This window comes from Poeciliopsis prolifica, unplaced genomic scaffold, assembly GCF_027474105.1.
Source record: "Poeciliopsis prolifica strain line A6 unplaced genomic scaffold, Auburn_PproV2 SCAFFOLD042, whole genome shotgun sequence".
NCBI lineage: Eukaryota > Metazoa > Chordata > Actinopteri > Cyprinodontiformes > Poeciliidae > Poeciliopsis > Poeciliopsis prolifica.
The window spans coordinates 4550592-4568061 of record NW_026562417.1 but is presented as its reverse complement, the minus strand read 5'-3'; the positions used below and the strand labels follow the sequence as shown (position 1 = coordinate 4568061).

General features: G+C 43.2%; 1 protein-coding gene across 1 annotated transcript; it reads right to left on the bottom strand.

Moving 5' to 3' along the window:
- Positions 1–317: 317 nt before the first annotated feature.
- aldh1l2 (aldehyde dehydrogenase 1 family, member L2) lies at positions 318–16002 on the bottom strand. Its single transcript, XM_055055419.1, has 23 exons — positions 15723–16002; positions 14017–14161; positions 11816–12050; positions 11159–11324; positions 10990–11091; positions 10374–10463; positions 9073–9207; positions 8824–8949; positions 8643–8734; positions 8094–8241; positions 7887–8006; positions 7685–7812; positions 7173–7323; positions 7022–7092; positions 6838–6943; positions 6558–6645; positions 6379–6472; positions 6200–6299; positions 5626–5724; positions 4194–4359; positions 3856–3961; positions 3563–3762; positions 318–3383 (listed from the first exon to the last, which is right to left on the bottom strand). Exons 1-23 carry the CDS (start codon positions 15789–15791, stop codon positions 3328–3330), a joined length of 2793 nt encoding a protein of 930 aa, XP_054911394.1. The 5' UTR covers positions 15792–16002; the 3' UTR covers positions 318–3327.
- Between the last annotated feature and the right edge of the window lie 1468 nt (positions 16003–17470).

Genomic DNA, 17470 nt, shown 5'->3' with positions numbered 1-17470 from the left:
TGACATTTTACTGGCTGCTGCTTTTAAATCTGGGGGATACTGTAACAAGGTCAGGTTGAGATTTATGAGAAAATTATTTCTGCATTTTAACCCAAGAGTCACATTATGGAGGAAAAACAATTGTTGGTTTGGATCAGGCTAAATGGCGGCATGTTGCTGTTGGATACCGTCGTAGCCATCCTCCTTCAACAACATCCATACACTCATTAGTTCCATCAGTGGTCCACATGGTGGTTCTGAAAACCACTAAATCTCCAAGCGTCACTTGATTCTCTGAGTTGTACATCACCACAAAAATCACACAGGGACACTCCAACTCTGAGTTACTGTTTATTCAATGGACAGCATCACATTTTCCTTAGAGTAGGAAAACACTCCCTTCCTGCCTTTCACAGTAGAAAATGTTCTTCACTTTGAAATTAGTAAAGGATAAAACATCTATATGGTATTACTGTGATGAATACAGTGAAGTGTTTGGACAGTTTTACACAACAAAAAACATGAAACATATTTAGAAGTGTCTTTATTTTGTAAAAAAATAGTCAAAAACAATTTTGAAAAAGGGCAGGAAAAGAGGATTGTTTTTACATCTGGATGGTGTTTGATGGTAAGAATAGCACACGAGAGATTTATGTGATGACCAGTGGCGCCACATTAAAAAATCTTGTTTGCTGTGGTGGATAGTTGACAGAAGAACAGGAAGTGTCAGGACAAGCTCTGGTTTGATCCTCTGTCTGGGTCTACTAGAGGAAGGCACAGATGAACCCGATCTGTAACAGTTGCTCCTTTCCGCTCCGTCCTGGCTGGGCTCAGAGTTGCTGTAGCTAAAGGTTCTTGTCATTGGGCTGCAGGACTGGGATCCTCAGTTGGTCATTTATCCACACACCATCAGAATACACAACACCAACAGTCGGTTAGGCTAACAGCCTGGCTGAGTGTATCGTGCTGGCTGTCGCATGTTGCCCATCTGGTACTTTGGGCAACTGCGTACTATGGTTCATTTTACTTCATGTATTTTGTGTTAATTGGACAAAATAATTTTTGTGGAGGGATCAATAGCATAATGTTGACATTTGAAAATAACTAAACTGTGACAGTCGTTAGAGATAAACTAGCCACTTCCTTTCTACTTGTTACTTCTAATGCCATCAAGAACAACACAAGTAGCTCCTGTAACAATGTATTAAATGTCATTACTTTAGTTATTAACTGATGAAGCCAAAATTAAAGCTTGAAAATAAAACTCTGGGTTCACCTTCTGAGCCCTAGAATTTAAAGAGGGTGGTGTTTGAGTTGGGAAATGGCTCACTGCCCGTGGCAGCATTCTGTCAAGGGACAACACAAGCCATAAAGAAAACATAAATAACCACAGTCGTTATTCCGTTGAACTGATGAATCTAGAAATTTCACGCTTTACAATGACATTCACAGTGAAATAGAGACTGTACTGGCTGCTGTGTCTTCCTAAATGCTAAGTTGAGACTGGATGGTGCAGAAGAGAGCTGCACACAGAGCAGGTCAAACGGTAGTCCTTCAATTTTACAATTCTTAGTCACTGAATTTAACCTAATTTTGGACTATATATATGTCGTCAAGAAAAACTGAAGGCATCAGGAACAACATTGGAGAGTGAGTTCAGTGGGACACAATCATGATACTGATCTGAACCATTTCTACTGTGAAGACAGAGTTTATTTCACAGAACTATGGACAAATAACTTGGAACTTCCCAAACTGGCAAGTTTGCTTAATTCAACCTAATGTAGAATTGGCTGTATTTGACTAAAATTGCATATAAATACACTGGATCATAAAAACATTCACTTTGTCTAAGAGTGAAGAATTGTTGTTCAGTTTCTGCTATAACATAAAACAGCTCAAAGGCTTCCTTTGACATTTTGCCCCGTTACTGGGACCAAAATGAAGACTATTCCAAACCCAGCAGTGTCTACTTCCTTGTCGCAGGTACAGCAGGTTTGGCGTCGAACCACAGGGCAGGAGTAACTCACCACACATGAACTGATTTCACTTAACATTCAGACGTCGGTCGCAAAACCTTTTGAGACCAAACATGAGTTCAGAGTAAACAAATATGGCTGACTGGGAGGAATCAATGGCGACGGATTATGTTTAAAAGAGGAAAAAAAAACTATACCAAACAAGTCATTTCTGACATCCACTGGCCTTTCTGGTTTTGTCTACTTTATTTAGAATCTCATGTTTCTGCAGCTTTGCATTCTAAGTGGTTCCATGTCACATTCAACAGGCTGAGTTCTAGTTTCAAATTCACAAATATGTTACGAATCCCAAAGGAAAATTAAATGTTGTTGTAACTCTTTAATTTTGGTTCTTCAGAGTTATTTAAGACAGTGTTGGCCGTTGTTTGTTCTCAGGGAACACCACACACAGCTTTGTGACACCGGGCCAACACAATCCAACATGTTGAATAGTTAGTTGGGAATATCCTTCTGAATGGACTACATTCACTCTTAGCACATCACACATGGTAGAAATACCTCTTATTAATCAGGTAGTACTTAAGATTGTCAGAAGGGGGAAATTGGGCCAAAAATCGGCATAAAAATTTTCCCGTGAACTTTGCATAACTGAGAGGCTAATGCATATCGTTTACTGATATTGTATGTCAACTGTTTTAATTAATAAAGTTTTGCTGTAAAAAGAAAGAAAGGTAGGTTTCTAAACCAGAGGGTGACGTTAGCTTTTCAAATGTTAATGCCAGCCTATGGCAGCAGAGGGAGTAGGAAATCCAATGGGTGAGTACCCTGGACATGCTAGTCGGTAGCCTTTCCAATGCTAGCACAAGTGAGTACTCTCCTTCTCATTTCAGTAGCAAGCTTTGGAATGGATATCGTCTCCTGTGACAAGGAATAGCCACCATCGGGTGGGAAATAGTCTCCATTTTGGCTCTTTATACCGTGAAATAGGACAAAGAAACGGTACAATGGGAAAACTGGAGGCAGCTTGACAAGTTCATGATGCTGAGAAAGGCCAAACATTGTAAGGAGTGATGTCTTTAAGCTCACAGTATTTTCTTTTTTCTCCATTGCTTAACCCTGAAGAAGCTCGATTTTGCAAACAGTGTCAAGCAGAGCTTTGCTTCCCACGGGTGGCGTGGCATCAATGTAAGACCTCGAATGCAAGTTCACAACAATAACAAAAAAAACCTTCCCTTTGTTCCAAGAAAGCTCAAGTGGCTCAGAAGAACGATGGAGTTCTCTGTAGCTGCTGGTACAGTCCAGGTGAAAATATGCATGAGTTCCTTTTCTTTCAGAAAGTGAGTTGGAGCTCATTGTGAAATCTGGAGGCTCAGTACTCAACAGTCACTGCTTTGGTTTTGAGGTATTCCAAGAGGGCGTCCTCTCCTGTGGACAAGACAGAAATACTTTAGGACTTTTTCAACTTCAGGTTTATGAATAGATTCAGCAACTCTACCATTGTCTCTGTGAGAATAAGTGGGACTTGTTTAAGTATAAAAGCTAATGACGCCTACTTCATTTTTTTTAACTTATTGTTTTGCCAAGTGGCACATTTTTTCACTGACCAAGGTCTTTGCCGAAGCCAGACTGCTTGAAGCCTCCAAAAGGCGAGGCAACATCGGTCTTGTTGTAGGTGTTTACGAACACGGTTCCAGCCTCCAGTCGCTCGCTGACATACATGGCTTTGCTGATGTCCTGCGTGAACACGCCCGAGGCCAGGCCATACTCTGTGTCATTGGCTCTCTGAAGCACACCATCCACATCACTGTGTTGGGTGGAGCGGACAAAAGGAGTCAGACGACGGTTAACTCAAATCACACAGTAATTGCGAAGATTAATCCTCCTCCCATTAACTTACCCATCTTTGAATTTGGACACGACCATGACAGGACCAAAGGACTCTTCTTTAGCAATGAACATGTGGTCCTCTACATCAGTGAACACAGTGGGTTCCATGAAGAAACCTAGAGGATAAGGACAAGCAGACTTCAGCTAAGCTATTACCTCTGGTTTGATCGTGTCTTAACCACTCCTCATCAATCCAGGATGAGGAGTTTTAACTTTGAAACAAAAGCCAAATCATATCTTAACACTATGTACGAGTTGCAAAAAAAGTTGCCACCAAAAGTCTCATTTGTCCAACTGTCTGTTCGGGTATAAGATCCATCAGGAAAGCCAGTGAAATGTGTGTTGTACCTGGCCTGTCGACTTGTTTGCCTCCATACACCAGGGTGGCTCCCTCCTTCACTCCTGTCTCACAGTACTCCAGCAGTTTGTCCAGGTGAGCTTTGTGGTTTTGGGGGCCGTGGTCTGTGGAGCGGTCCAGAGGGTCTCCAATCTTCATCTTCTTGATCTCCTCTACCTGAGAGAGTTCAAAGACACGAAAAGATCAGCTTTAATATAAACAAACTAATTACACATGTTCTGTTTATTTCATACATAATAGACACTATGGTGAATCAGTATCAGAAAGCCACTTTCTTGTACTGACACACCTACAGACAAGCTGCTACAGTAGCACTTCATACACTGACCTCTACTGGCGGAGAAGTGTAAGTCATAATAAATGTTTTTGAATGTACAAACATGTATGTGACCCTAACAGGTAAAAGTTGGTAACATCTAAAATCTGTTAACTAATATAATAGTTGGATGTGTCAGAGAATGGATCTGATGTTTGGAGGAAATCATTCGTTTGTTAGGGTGGCCATCATACGTCATTGGATGTACTTGAAGTGACTGTACTAATTCTGGTGATATCATGTTCTTAAAAATACTTCAACAATAACAGTTTCTATTGCGCGGTTTGGTTTAGCCAAATCAACTGATCTGTACTTGTAGGTCCACTGGACCCTGCTACAGTAGTGGCGTCACACTCCATTGATTGGAGGACAGAAAGCGTCACTGCTTGTGACAAGAACAAGACACACCTGTAGAAAGTCACATTTTTCGTCACACTGGTTACACACACCTAACTCTGAGTTAGGTGTTTGGGTTTAACCCCGCCTGCCCAGTGAGTTTTCAAAAACGCTGTTGGACCATGAAATGGCGTACTGAACCGCACCGATCCATAACACACTGGTCAGTCAAAAAGAGGCAGTAAAGCCCTGCATCAGGGGTGGGCAACTCTAGACCTTGAGGGCCCCTGTCCTGCAACTTTTAGATGTGTCTCTACGGCAAGACCCTCACATAACGAGGTCATTAGCAGGACTCTGGAGAACATGACTGAAGGTGATTCAGCTATTTGAGTGAAGTGTGTTGGACCAGGGAAACATCTAAAACTTGCAGGACACTCGATGACTGGGATTGACATGATATCTGATTTCGGTGTGTTGAAGAAGCAGAATCATCTGGAAGTTGCAGGACACCAGCCTTCGACGGAAGCTTGACCTGATCAAAGTAAAGAGAACGTGATGCTAATGGTCGTGTCTATGAATGCCTCTCAGCAAATGGAGGATTGTGGATCCCGGTCTCTGTCCTCAAAGGCTGGTCTCCAATCTGTCTCAAACCAGGATTTTCATGAAGTGATTGGTTTATTAACCGGCCTCTGCAGAACTTGGTGACAGTGATGAGTGTGAAAGGAAGCGTTCCTTTACTGCACAGCATCTCAGTGATGAAGTATACTCACCACTCGACTGATGTACTCATCATGGATGGACTCCTCCACAAACAGGCGTCCAGCAGCAATGCAGTTCTCCCCTTTGTTGAAAAACACTGAGCTCATGCCCTGCAGAAAGCACACGAGTTATGGAACTGAACCTGTTGATGATTCTTCTCATTTCTGTTTGGAATTAGAGAGCAAAAGACGTTTTGTAATTTCTACTTTACTAGTAGCGAAGACATTTGGATTAGCAATGTTTCCTTGGGTTATACTTGAGGACAATAAGCAGACTTCAAAATGGGAAACAGAAGAGAACAGGCTACTGTATATCATATTTTACCTCATGAAGCAAAATATTCAGAAAGAGGTCAAGTTTTTCTATACATTTTTTTCTTGGATGGCCCTTTTATACAGAAAAGTGCCTTCATCTTCGATCACCGTTTCACCAGGGTTCCTCCAACTCATTTCTCTTCATCTTAAAATACAAAATACTGAAGTTTGCGATTTCTGAACAGTTGGAAGGAAAGGAACTAATGACAAAAAAAACAAAAAAAAAACTACCAAACCAAAAAGCCTCTTTTCCAGATGGATGTTCTCTCACCATGCGAACCGCCTTGTCCATGTTGCAGTCGCTGAAGATGATGAGGGGAGATTTCCCCCCCAGCTCCAGAGAAACCTTCTTCAGGTTACTGAGCGCACAGCTGCATGGAGGAACCGCGGAGAGAAACCGTGAGGAAGGCAACATGCTCATGAAATCAGCGAGCCAGCCTCCCCTCTTACCTCTTCATGATTTGTTTGCCGATTGGAGTGGAGCCGGTGAAGCCCAGCTTGCGGATGTCCGGGTGGTCAGAGAGTCTCTGACCCACCATGCCACCTGGAGAAGAAGATAACCAATCGGAGTGAAACTCCATTGTATAATTCATTCTGATTTGTTGTTTCTGCATCAATACTGATTTTACCTGAGCCTGGCAGAATATTGATGACTCCTTTTGGGATTCCGGCTTTCACAGAAAGCTCAGCAAACTTCAGAGCGGTCAGAGGAGTTACCTGGAAACATGGCAGAGGTTCAGTTAATGGAGTCTGTAAACCTGCAAAATACAAAACTTTATTTGGCTCCTTCTCATTCAGAGGTCCTCATATGTCAAAGGTTACCATTGCATATGCAGCTTACTGACTCACAGGTGACTATTTAATGTTGTATTCATTCTGAAACTGAAACAGAGGATGAAATGTCGGCACCTGAGCAGGTTTAAGGACCAGAGTGTTTCCAGCTGCCAGACAGGCCGCGCTCTTCCAGGCCAGCATCATCAGAGGGTAGTTCCATGGAATAACAATGGCACAAACTCTAGCATAGAGAAAAGAGTTCAACACAGTGAAATACATCTGCACAACAGAAACTGAGTCAGTGTTGGTCAGGCTCTACCCCAGAGGTTCTTTCTTGGTGAAGGTCAGGTTCCGGTTGGGTCTGGCCTGGTTGATGGGGATCGTCTTGCCCTGCAGCAAACAGAAGCGCATCAAAGTGTCTCTTCTAGGCCGAGACCAGAGGAGCGTGTCCGTAACAGTTGTTAGCTTGCCTGGATTTTGTCACACCAGCCTGCAAAGTAGCGGAAGGTCTGGATGGACATGCCCACGTGTGTCTTCAGGGCGAGCGTGTAAACCGCTCCTGAGTCAATGGACTCAATAGTGGCCAGCTCCTCCTGGTGTTCCTCCATCAGGTCGGCAAGCCTGAAGGGAGAAAAGGCAGTAAAGGTCAAAGGTTAGCTACCATCATAATATGTTGGTGGGTGATGAACCACAGAAGGACATTTTAAAATTTGGAGCTGGTACGCAACAAAAGCTATTTAAATGATACAGTTTATTCTGCTTAAAAAGTAATCTGGCTTTAGTGTTTGATGGAAATCAGCAGGTTTGAGATTTAAGCTTTTGGTCACCACTTATTACAACAGAAGGTGGACATAAACAGGTAGAAATTATGAGACTGAAACTGAAAAATAATGTAAGACAAAAACGCAGGAGCAGAAAAAAAATGCAGGAGATTGTTGCAGCCAAACTGGTCCTCTGGCTTCCACTAGGAGGAGCTACTTACTTATAGAGCAGACTTCCTCTGTCTCTGGGGTTCATCCTGCCCCATGGCCCAGAATCAAAAGCTTCCTTAGCAGCAGCCACGGCCCGGTCCACGTCTGCCACTGACGCATACGACACCTTACAGATCACCTGCAGGGGAAACAGCTGGATGATACGGATGGATGAACAGATGGACGGACAGATGCATAGACGGGTGGTCTTACAGATCCATCGGTTGGATTAATGGTGTCGTAGCTCTTGCCATTTTCTGCATCCTCAAACTTTCCGTCGATGAAGCACTGGTACGGCATGTTCACCGTCATGCTGTTCACTTCTCTGGTTGCCTACAAAGACGAAGAGGAAACAGAAAGATGAAGGTTTCACCTGACGGCCAGATCGTCGCTCTGTTTCCGGCAGAACATCAGACTCACATAGTCGACGACCAGCTCCTCCTCCTGGTCCTCCCCTCGGAGCTTGCGGACGAACATCTGGATGAAGTCGTGGAAGGTGGTGGCCATGTACACGTCCTCGTTTTGCAGCTGAACACCTGCACACTTCTGCTTGACCTCCTCCACTAACCTGCAGACGGAAAGGACGCCTCGTCATTGGTCTAAACCACAGCTCCAGAAAACACTGACAGGACTCCAGCATGTTGGGCCCACTGCTGCTGCTTTATCGAGAAATAGAGGCTTAGAATGTATTCAGAGGGTTCTAATGATTTCTTTAAATAAAAGGTTTCTGGCTTCATGGAATTTGGCGAGCCCACATTGTCATCAATATTGTAATTGTTTCCTGAAACTAAATATCACTTTGAATCAGTTCAGAAAACATGGATTAGCCTCAGCCAGACAACAACTGGATGACAAGTCAGAGTGGTTGGATGTTTCGGCGTTAAAGGGCCAGCTGCATGGATTTTATTTTATTTCTTTATCGTATAGGATGTTATAGATTCCTACCCAACACTGGACCCGCTGTCTCACCTAACAACGTCCATGGAAGCAGCTCCGGACTTGAAGAAATCTGTTGTTTCCTCGATGGCGCTCACATTGCTGAGGATTCCCTTCCAGATGTTCTTTGAGTAAACAACAAAAACTGTTTAATTTTATTTCTGTCTATGCAACAAAAGGTCACAGTGGCAATCCTATGGCGTGTTGCGCTTGCCCTGATTTCCTCGGCCATCTTCTTCTCGTCGTCGGTCAGCTCCACGCTGGAGCTTTCTCCTGAGGAGAAGTACTTGGAAGCAGGAATCATCTTTCCATCTTCAAACTGCAGATTCTTCACCAGGAGCTGCCGGTCAGACCACAGACAGGTTCAAATCACGCCGACACGTCAGAGTTTGTTTGAACAAGCGGCTGTATCTGCTGCTGTTTGCTCTGGACGCTTGTTTAGTCGTGGTGAAGGAGAACTCACGGCGTTCCCATCGGTTCCGTACAGAACCAGCCCGGACTTGGTGACGAGGCCGGGTTGGGAAGCCCCCTCGATTTCCAGGGCCTGACCGGCAGGCACCGACCCCCCCAACATGGACGAGCCATAAAGGGTCACAGGCTGCAGAAAGGCAGATAAGCAGTTTGAACAGAATCGCTGCATTGTAAAAGTATTCACACCCAAGAAACTTTTTCATGGGTCTTTTTCAACAAGCCTCAGCGTTGGGTTTTATGTGGCAGACCAACATGTTGATGCACAACTTTGTGTTGGGTTTTTTGTTGAATTCTTTTAACAAATAAAAATTAGGAATGTGTAGTGTGATCTGACACTGTTAAATAAAACAACCAGGAGAAAGCAGTCCTTCTGCGTGTCATTTAATCTCAGCAGATTTGTGTGTTTTTTGTAGAAATTCTCTAGAGACGGCAATAATGATAAATATAGCAATGGTTCCCCTTTTACTCTTCCATCACTTTCTTACTTTTACCATTTTGGAAATATCCAAACTCATGACACTTTGAATATATTAGCCAATAATTACAGGTCTCCAAACAGACCCATGTGATATGAAGATTTCACCCACTGATATAGCGATGATGATGATGATGATGTTATACTGAAAAGTGAAAAGATTCACTTTTCAGCAGGACAGCAACCTTAAGAATACAGTCACAGCTACAATAAAGTTGCTAAAATCAAAGCACAAACGTGTTTTAGAATGGACCGAAGTCAAACCCAAACCTACATCAATCTCCTGTAGTCTTACACCAACAGAGTTGTTGCTGTGTTGTCAGTGAAAATTGGTTCAACAGAGGATTGATTTTGCCTTCAGGGGTGTCTAAACTTTTTGAAATGTGAGCCAGAGTCCCAAAGGTGAAAGTACTCCGGGGCCATATTGTTTCTCCAACAAATTATTTTATCATGAACTTTTTTATCTGGCTGTCTTAATTAAAGTCAGACAATTTCCCACTGTTTTAAGACTTTTTTCAGTGTATTTGGTCTAGAGTGTAGCTTACCATTCTTTTAAATGCAGCAGGGGCCGCATGAAACTGCCTAGGCCCACACTTTGAACAGCCTTAATCTGTCCAATAAAGCCTCAGTAAAACAGAACAACTGTTGTGATTGTAATGTGAGAAAATGTGGATAAACTCCAAAGGTTGCGTATACTAGTGTGAGACACACTGACCAAACAACAAAATGTCCCTCAGGGTTTATATACCATCTGCTCTGGTCTTTTTTGTTGTTGTTGTTGTTGTTGTTTTTCATTGCACAAGTACCGGTAAACTCACCTGACCATCGATGACGGTCCAAGCTCCGGGGACTTTGTCATGGCCACGGATCCAGTTGTGGATGGCCTCAGCTGGCTGGGCCCAGTCCACCTGGGAGACACGGGGAGAGGCTGGAGTCAGAACTGCTGAGAGCTCACTTTATTTTCAGAAGGGGGGACCTGTGTGAGTGTGTGAGGAGGGAGCCAAAACATCCCAGTGCTGCCCCCTGGGGACAGCTCGGAGGAACGACAGGTGAAGGCCAACGGCTGGGCCGAGAATAGAACGGTGGGACAAACAACCAGCAGAGCCAGCAGAGCAAGCAGAAAGCGGTTAAGATCAGCTCCACCAATAGAAAAAACTAGAATGAACCAGTCAGGAGCTGCTCTCACTGTGAGCCGTGTTTCTGCCCACATGACTCTGAATCGGGCTGTTTTACTCTTAGCAGCCGGCCAACAGCTTGAACCTGATAAATGCTGTTCACTCTGGGAGTTAAAGCTGGAATGCAGGATGTAAAACTTGAGCTGGCTTTAGTGTTTGATGGAAAATGACAACCACTAATTTGTCTTTGGAGTGCTGGATCTTCTTCAGACAGTGGCAGCATGTCGTAGATAACTCTAACACTACAGTTTGCTCTCACCCTGGAGTTGGATTTCTTCTGGATGCCTTCATAACTTGCTCCTTCCTCTGTCTGGGGGATTCGAGGGGCTTTTCCATCAGCGATGAGCTGCACCGCCTCCACCTGACACAAGGGACAGTTGGTGGCATATCTAGGTAAAAGGGGTTGTGCTGACATTCCGGCTGGTTACCATGGCTTTGATGCCCTCTGGGAAGAGGAAGCGGTTGTACAGCGTGTCCACCGTGTCATTGGGCTCCACACTGCATTCCCTCTGCAGCAGGATGGGGCCCGTGTCCAGGCCGTCGTCGGCCCAGAACACGCTGAAGCCAGCTTTTTTGTCACCGTGAATAAGAGTCCTGGAGACATGCAGAGATTTATCAGGGATTTGAAAAGCCACCATGTTATTTAGACAATTTCAACAGGCAGGAGACTCACAGTCTCAAAAACCTTAAAGGGACAGTATCATGTGTTTTCCAGGCATATAGAGATATTTCCTACCACAAGTCAGTAACGAAGCCTTCAGTTGTTGTAAAAATACTATAACACTGGCTTGGATGCTGCAGCTCTGAGGAAGAGCTGCGCCTCGAAGGCGGAGCTAGGTCCACCCAAGCATTTTGCACAGGAGATAATAACATTATAACATGTTGTAAGGTTTGCAAAATTCAATTTTGCATAATACTGCCCTTTTAATGCTGTATTTAAATTCATGCTGAAAATAGTTTTTGCTGTTGTTGTTGTGTTACATACAATCCCAATAAAATATATTGAAAATGTCAAACAGTTCAATGAGAGTGAATATTTTTGAATGGTACTTTATGAACCAGTGGTTATGGATTTTCTTTCTCACCAGTTGATGGCAGAAGCTCCTCTGTGCAGCGGTAAGATGGACGGGTGGTAGATGATGGAGCCGTACTGGGGATGGTCGATTACGTTCATGGGGATGAACTGGGAGCAGAAGGGCATGACGTTGAGCTCTGCGCCCACCGATTTGTACGCGTCCACCACGTCTGGGATGGGCTTCCCTTTGACGCGCCACCTCGGAAATTTAAACACGGGCGTCCCGTCCTTCTCCGCTGCCACAGCTGACAGTGAGAAGGAGATGTGAGAACTGCAGGTTAGACAGACCAGCACTGAGGGAATCAGACTCACAACTTTCACTCATTTATTCTACGTTTAGAAGTTTTAATGAGATTTTTTGTTACTTTAAAGGGTTCTTTCAGATTAACACGTAAAACATACTATTTTTCATAAAAATTGCTGAGAATGTAGTTTGGTTATTTTAATACAAATTGTCAGTGGCTTTACTCCACTTCTCTACAATGTCCCTTGGATGATGGAGGTTCTGGATCTGTCTATAGGGCTGAGCCTGACCACACAATGGAGGACGGCCATTTTGACTGCTTGTAACCTTCCTGGTTAGACACCATTGGTATGTTTGGAAAGGTTTCAAAAGATTCCAGCAAGAGGAAACAGATATGGTTTATTGCTCTTCATAAAGAGTAAGCAGCAGTTTCAGCCAGTTCAATACAATTTAGATAAGCTTTAATACCACTTAGAACCAGATCTGCCTGCTCTATCCAGGTTCACACAAGTACAATAAACTGTGACAAACCTGGCAGGAAGCAGCACCTCAGCCACCATAAACAAGTTTGTTATACTTTACATCATGTCCCAAATTATTATGCAAGTGATATTTTCTCAGATTTTCTTAAATGGTCAGTATCATTTTCAAGTCATGAACTATTACAGCAGAAATCAAATTTTACTGAACAAAGCTCCCCATAAGAACAGTATTTTTTTCAAAAGTAAAAAACTCAAAATGCACTGTTCCAAATTATTATGCACAGCAGATTTTCTAAACATTTTATGGATTATAAAGAACTGCAAATGGTCATTCTTTGAATGTGCAGCATCAAGTGGTCACATGTACTAAAATCAAAAGCTATTTCAATCAAAAACATCTTAACAGACCAAGTTACATGTTAACATAGGACCTTCTTTGGTATCAACTGCACAATTCTTGCATTCATTGAACTTGTGAGTTTGTGGAAAGTTTCTGCTCAAGTTTCTTAGCAGGATGTCAGAAAACCTTCCCAGAGCTGCCGTTTTGATATGAACTGCATTCCAACTCTACTCAGATCCTTCTGGGATATATTTTAACCTGAATCAAATATAAGATCTAGAAGTCTGCAGCTCCCTGGAAACAATTCATTGGTTTTCATCTCTGTGCCTCTTCCAGCACAGACAATGGAGTCACTCTGCCTCAGCTAACACGGGATAAAGACATGTCTTTGTCCCAGAGCACAGTGCAGTCAACACACATCTACCTCAGCCACAGCACCGGCCCCTGCTGACCCACAGCCTGAGATCCACAACAAACTATCTTGATAAAGTTTTCACAAGACTTATCAAGTCTAAAAATCTACCAAATGTTATTTTTCATAGCTCCCGTTTTTGAAATCATGTTTCTAAAAACATATTTTTAAGGAAAAACAGAGTAATACTGCCCCCCCTTGTCTAAAGTGTTACATCCAATAAGGGCACAACATATTTGAGGACACAGGCAAAATGAGGGTTCAAAAGAATTATTTTATTTTTCAAGTGCTTTGATTTTCTGTGGAGAAAAAAGAGAGAGAGTTAAATACCCTCAGTTTCCTAGTGTCCCAAAAAAGAGAGAGAGAAAAAAACAAAACCCTGAAAGTATGAACAGAAAGTTGGACCTGGTGAGCCAATCAAAAAGAACGAAACGGTACAGCAGAGGGCCAACCTCATACAGCTGCTTTTTCTTAAAGAATAGAAATGTCACTTGAAAACTGCATTCTGTGTCGTTTTTTGATTATTTTTGTCCAGTATAAAAGAGAAATATGTAAGGGAGCAAATATTGTTGCCTGAAATGAGCATATCCACAATACAATTATTTTTTTCCACATTGTGAAACACAATATTTACAACATTCACGTTAACTTTAAATTGCGTCAACGTCAAACAGCAACGACGTGCATAAAGTGACAACACGGAAAAAGAGCAGCTGTTAAACGATTAACTCACCCAGGGGGTCGGCCTTGCCATCTTTGTCAGGAACTGTGAACACACCCACAACCTTGTGACCCTGCTTCCTCAGGTTACTGTAAACCTCTTGGCCAAACAGACTCTGACCAATAATGGCCAGTTTTAGCTTATTCTGGTAGTAATGCTGGAAAGAGAACAACACAATCTGTTAGGTTAAGGAGCCTCCAAAGCTTTAAAAGACCTTTTCTTATACTCTCAACAGTTACATGCAGTGTTTACACTCTTACACGGCACTTGTTGCTCATTGCTCATTGATTATTAATTTCTGAACTTAGGTGGGTATGTTCCAACTAAGTGGGAACAGTTCCCACTTTATGCACACCCTTTAACAGCCTCACATGAGGAACAATTGGTTGAACTGTCCTCACATGTTCTATTCTATTCAGCACTGTGAACTGTTCCCCAATGTGTGTGTGTGTGTGTGTGTGTGTGTGTGTGTGTGTGTGTGTGTGTGTGTGTGTGTGTGTGTGTATGGTTCACACACCTGTTTGCAAAAATATGGGTGTAGTTTGCACACTTGTGTGAAGCTTATAAATGTTTGGGAAAAGTCCCAACACATGAAAAAGTTTGTGAATATGTGGGAACTGTCCCCACACTTAGCTATGTATAGCTGTGGGAACTATCAACCCATCTGTCCAGAGTTTAGTTCAGAGGTTACAGTCTGTGTGTGTAAACCTACAGACTGCAAAGAGATTTCTGCAAACAATTTACACACACACTTTACAAATCTTTTTCACCAACATCAACTTCACAAGATCTGGCCACTGAAACTTTACACAAGAAAAGACACACTCCATGCGCTTGTGGAAAGTTTTCAAAGATGTGCGGATAGTTTCCACATCCACAAATTGACAAAGATAATGCAGTATTTTAATTCCACAATAGAATATAGTTTCAGTAAGAAAAGAATATTGATAATGGCAAATGAGTTTTAGTATATTGGCATTATCAAATACTGACTAAAAATCCAATATCATGTATCTGGAAGGTAAGAGTAAAGAAGTTACGTTTACAAACTTGTGGGAACTAACACATCTGTGTAAAGTTGAGGATCTTGCAGGTGTTTTTCTGTTCTGCAGCAACTTTTCCCTCTGGGTGAAATACTGTCTTAGTAACCAGTAAAAGGCCTGGAAATGATCCCATAATTCAGGAATATCCAACTAAAGCGCCACTGATGACGCTCTCAGATCAGTTCTGTGGCTGAGGGGTCCAGAGAGTTCAAGTTCACGTTCACGCCTGGGGGCCCCACGCGTGTGACAGGAGCTGCACATGTGGGAACAGTGTCAGGTTCCCAAGCTCCCTCTCATACATGGACTCATCAAACGCGCTCTGCTGTTACATGACGTTTCTGCACCGCTTCATGACGCATTCAAAGCAACTATAGAAGCAAGACGGCTTCTGACCAACTGGTTAAAGTAGCAAACTGTGAGGCTGCAGAGGCGACTGAGACCCGCCAGTCCTGCCTGCAGCCGCGTTACTAATCCGTTGATCGTGTTGTGACGCCGCAGAGCGCGGTTCATCCAGCTCCCTCCGTCTGGCTCAGGTGAAGATCGGCGACGTGACACTTAAGGAAACAACGTGGCAAAGTGTCACGCCGCAGAGCCGTCACTGAGCCGCTCACATCACCAAAACACAGCAGAGTGACAGTCAGCCGGGATCCGAGCCGGAAGGTCGCTGTTACTCACGGAGGAGGTGGAGAATTTCCTTAAGACTTGAGTCGCTGTCCACAGCATGATGGCGGAGTTACTGTACATAAAAATAGATGGAAGTATGAAGGGAATATGAGGGATCCGTTCCAGCCCGCTCTGGAGCTCTGAGCGCCGCCGCCACCTCTTTATGTGTGTGTGTGTGCGTCAGTGCGCGCGCGCGCGCGCATGTCTGTGTGTGATGAGAGCGCAGAGCGGGTTGGTTGGAGGCAGTTACTGTCTGTCTGTCTGTCGTCGTGATGCGGGCTTGACGCAGCCGGTTCATACCCGCCACGGCGGCCGCTGGGCGACACGGCACGGCACGTACTGTACGTGCGCGATCACGCTGCGAGTTCAATGCCGGGGATGCGGCTCAGCTCAGCTCAGCTCAGCTCTTTATCTGAGTAACTACAACAGTCAGATTAAATCAGAGCTTTAACTAGGCCACTCCTTCGTCTGGATTCTCTGCCAGAGATCAGAGGCAGTTATTCCCTCTGGTTTTGGATGCTGTCCAAAGGGAGGATTTTTACTTTTGGACAGTTTTTATTTTATTTTATTTTTATACAACTATAGTTGATTCGCATCACAAAAGCTCAAACAATATGTGAACTGTGACCCCAGACGGCAGAGGAGTTGGAAAGGCTTCATGGATGCAGAGCAGAAAGAGGAGGAAGTTCAAACCAATTCTGACTGCAGCGTCGCTCTGCCTGGATTTCTTATTATGGGATGTGCAGCATCAAAGAGGAGCGGCAAAAGCAAAGGAGGTGGATGAGTTCATACCAACAATTGGAAAACTGTTTTCTTTTAAGAAGCATCCTCGTTTGAAAACTGCTGCTTGTATTTACTCAAGTTATCCTTGAAGTCAACATTTTGTTTTATGATCTGAGAGAAAAAAAAATCATAAGAAGTAAAAACAGAAGTGTTTGGCCTTTCCGTTTTGTACTGTACAGACCGGGCTCTCGGGCTTTTGGACAGTTCACCTGCAGAACTCCCACACAGAACTGAATCCCATCCGGCACCATCTGAACTCGACTGCCCTGCACAGGTTCCTGAGGAGCAAAGGTCAGAGCGATCAGCTGAAACCTGGCAGAGGCAGAACCCCGCCTGCATCATCATTCACTGCTTCACTGAAGGAGTTGATTGTGTTATTAAAATGTGCCTGGAAAATAACTCATGCTGCCTCTGTAAAGGTAGTAGAGGAGCAATGTCAGGTGTTTATATCAGTAAATATTGTTTATTTTTCACCATAAACCTCAGTGGATGGATGTTGTTGCCTTTACATCAGAATTTGACCGACTTGAAAAGCTCTGATTGAAGTAAATCAAGCTTTTTTTTAAAAAAAAATGAAACAAAAACAATTTTAGGCTCAGAGGGAAAATTGACAAGTTTTTTCAGATATGGCAACCTTCAATCAACTGCTTTAATTCCTTGAAGAAAAATTACACAACAGTAAATGAAAAGCTTTTTTTTCTTGTTTTTTTGTTCCATTTCTGTTGACATAAGAATTGGTTATAAGCTGTTGTTTTTTAATCAATGGCTTGAATTGTGCTGACTTGTATTTTTTTTAATACCACTTATATCTGTTGAGCCTGTATGTCAAAATCCATAAATAAAGATGGAAAAAAATTTGTAGATTATCATCCATGACAGCATTTGGAATATTGGGCATCGATTCAAATTGTTAGCTTCAGTGCCTCTAACAGGGAAGATCAGGTTGTTGTATATCCAGATGTTCACGCCGCAGTCAG

What these genes read in the sequence shown, in the direction of transcription:
- aldh1l2 (XM_055055419.1), bottom strand. Translation starts at nt 15,791, where the DNA reads ATGTACAGTAACTCCGCCATCATGCTGTGGACAGCGACTCAAGTCTTA. An exon ending in TGGCAAGGCCGACCCCCTGG is followed by an intron (nt 12,051 to 14,016) that starts GTGAGTTAATCG and finishes TCTCACTGTCAG; the next exon opens with CTGTGGCAGCGGAGAAGGAC. An exon ending in AGAAGAAATCCAACTCCAGG is followed by an intron (nt 10,464 to 10,989) that starts GTGAGAGCAAAC and finishes CGTGTCTCCCAG; the next exon opens with GTGGACTGGGCCCAGCCAGC.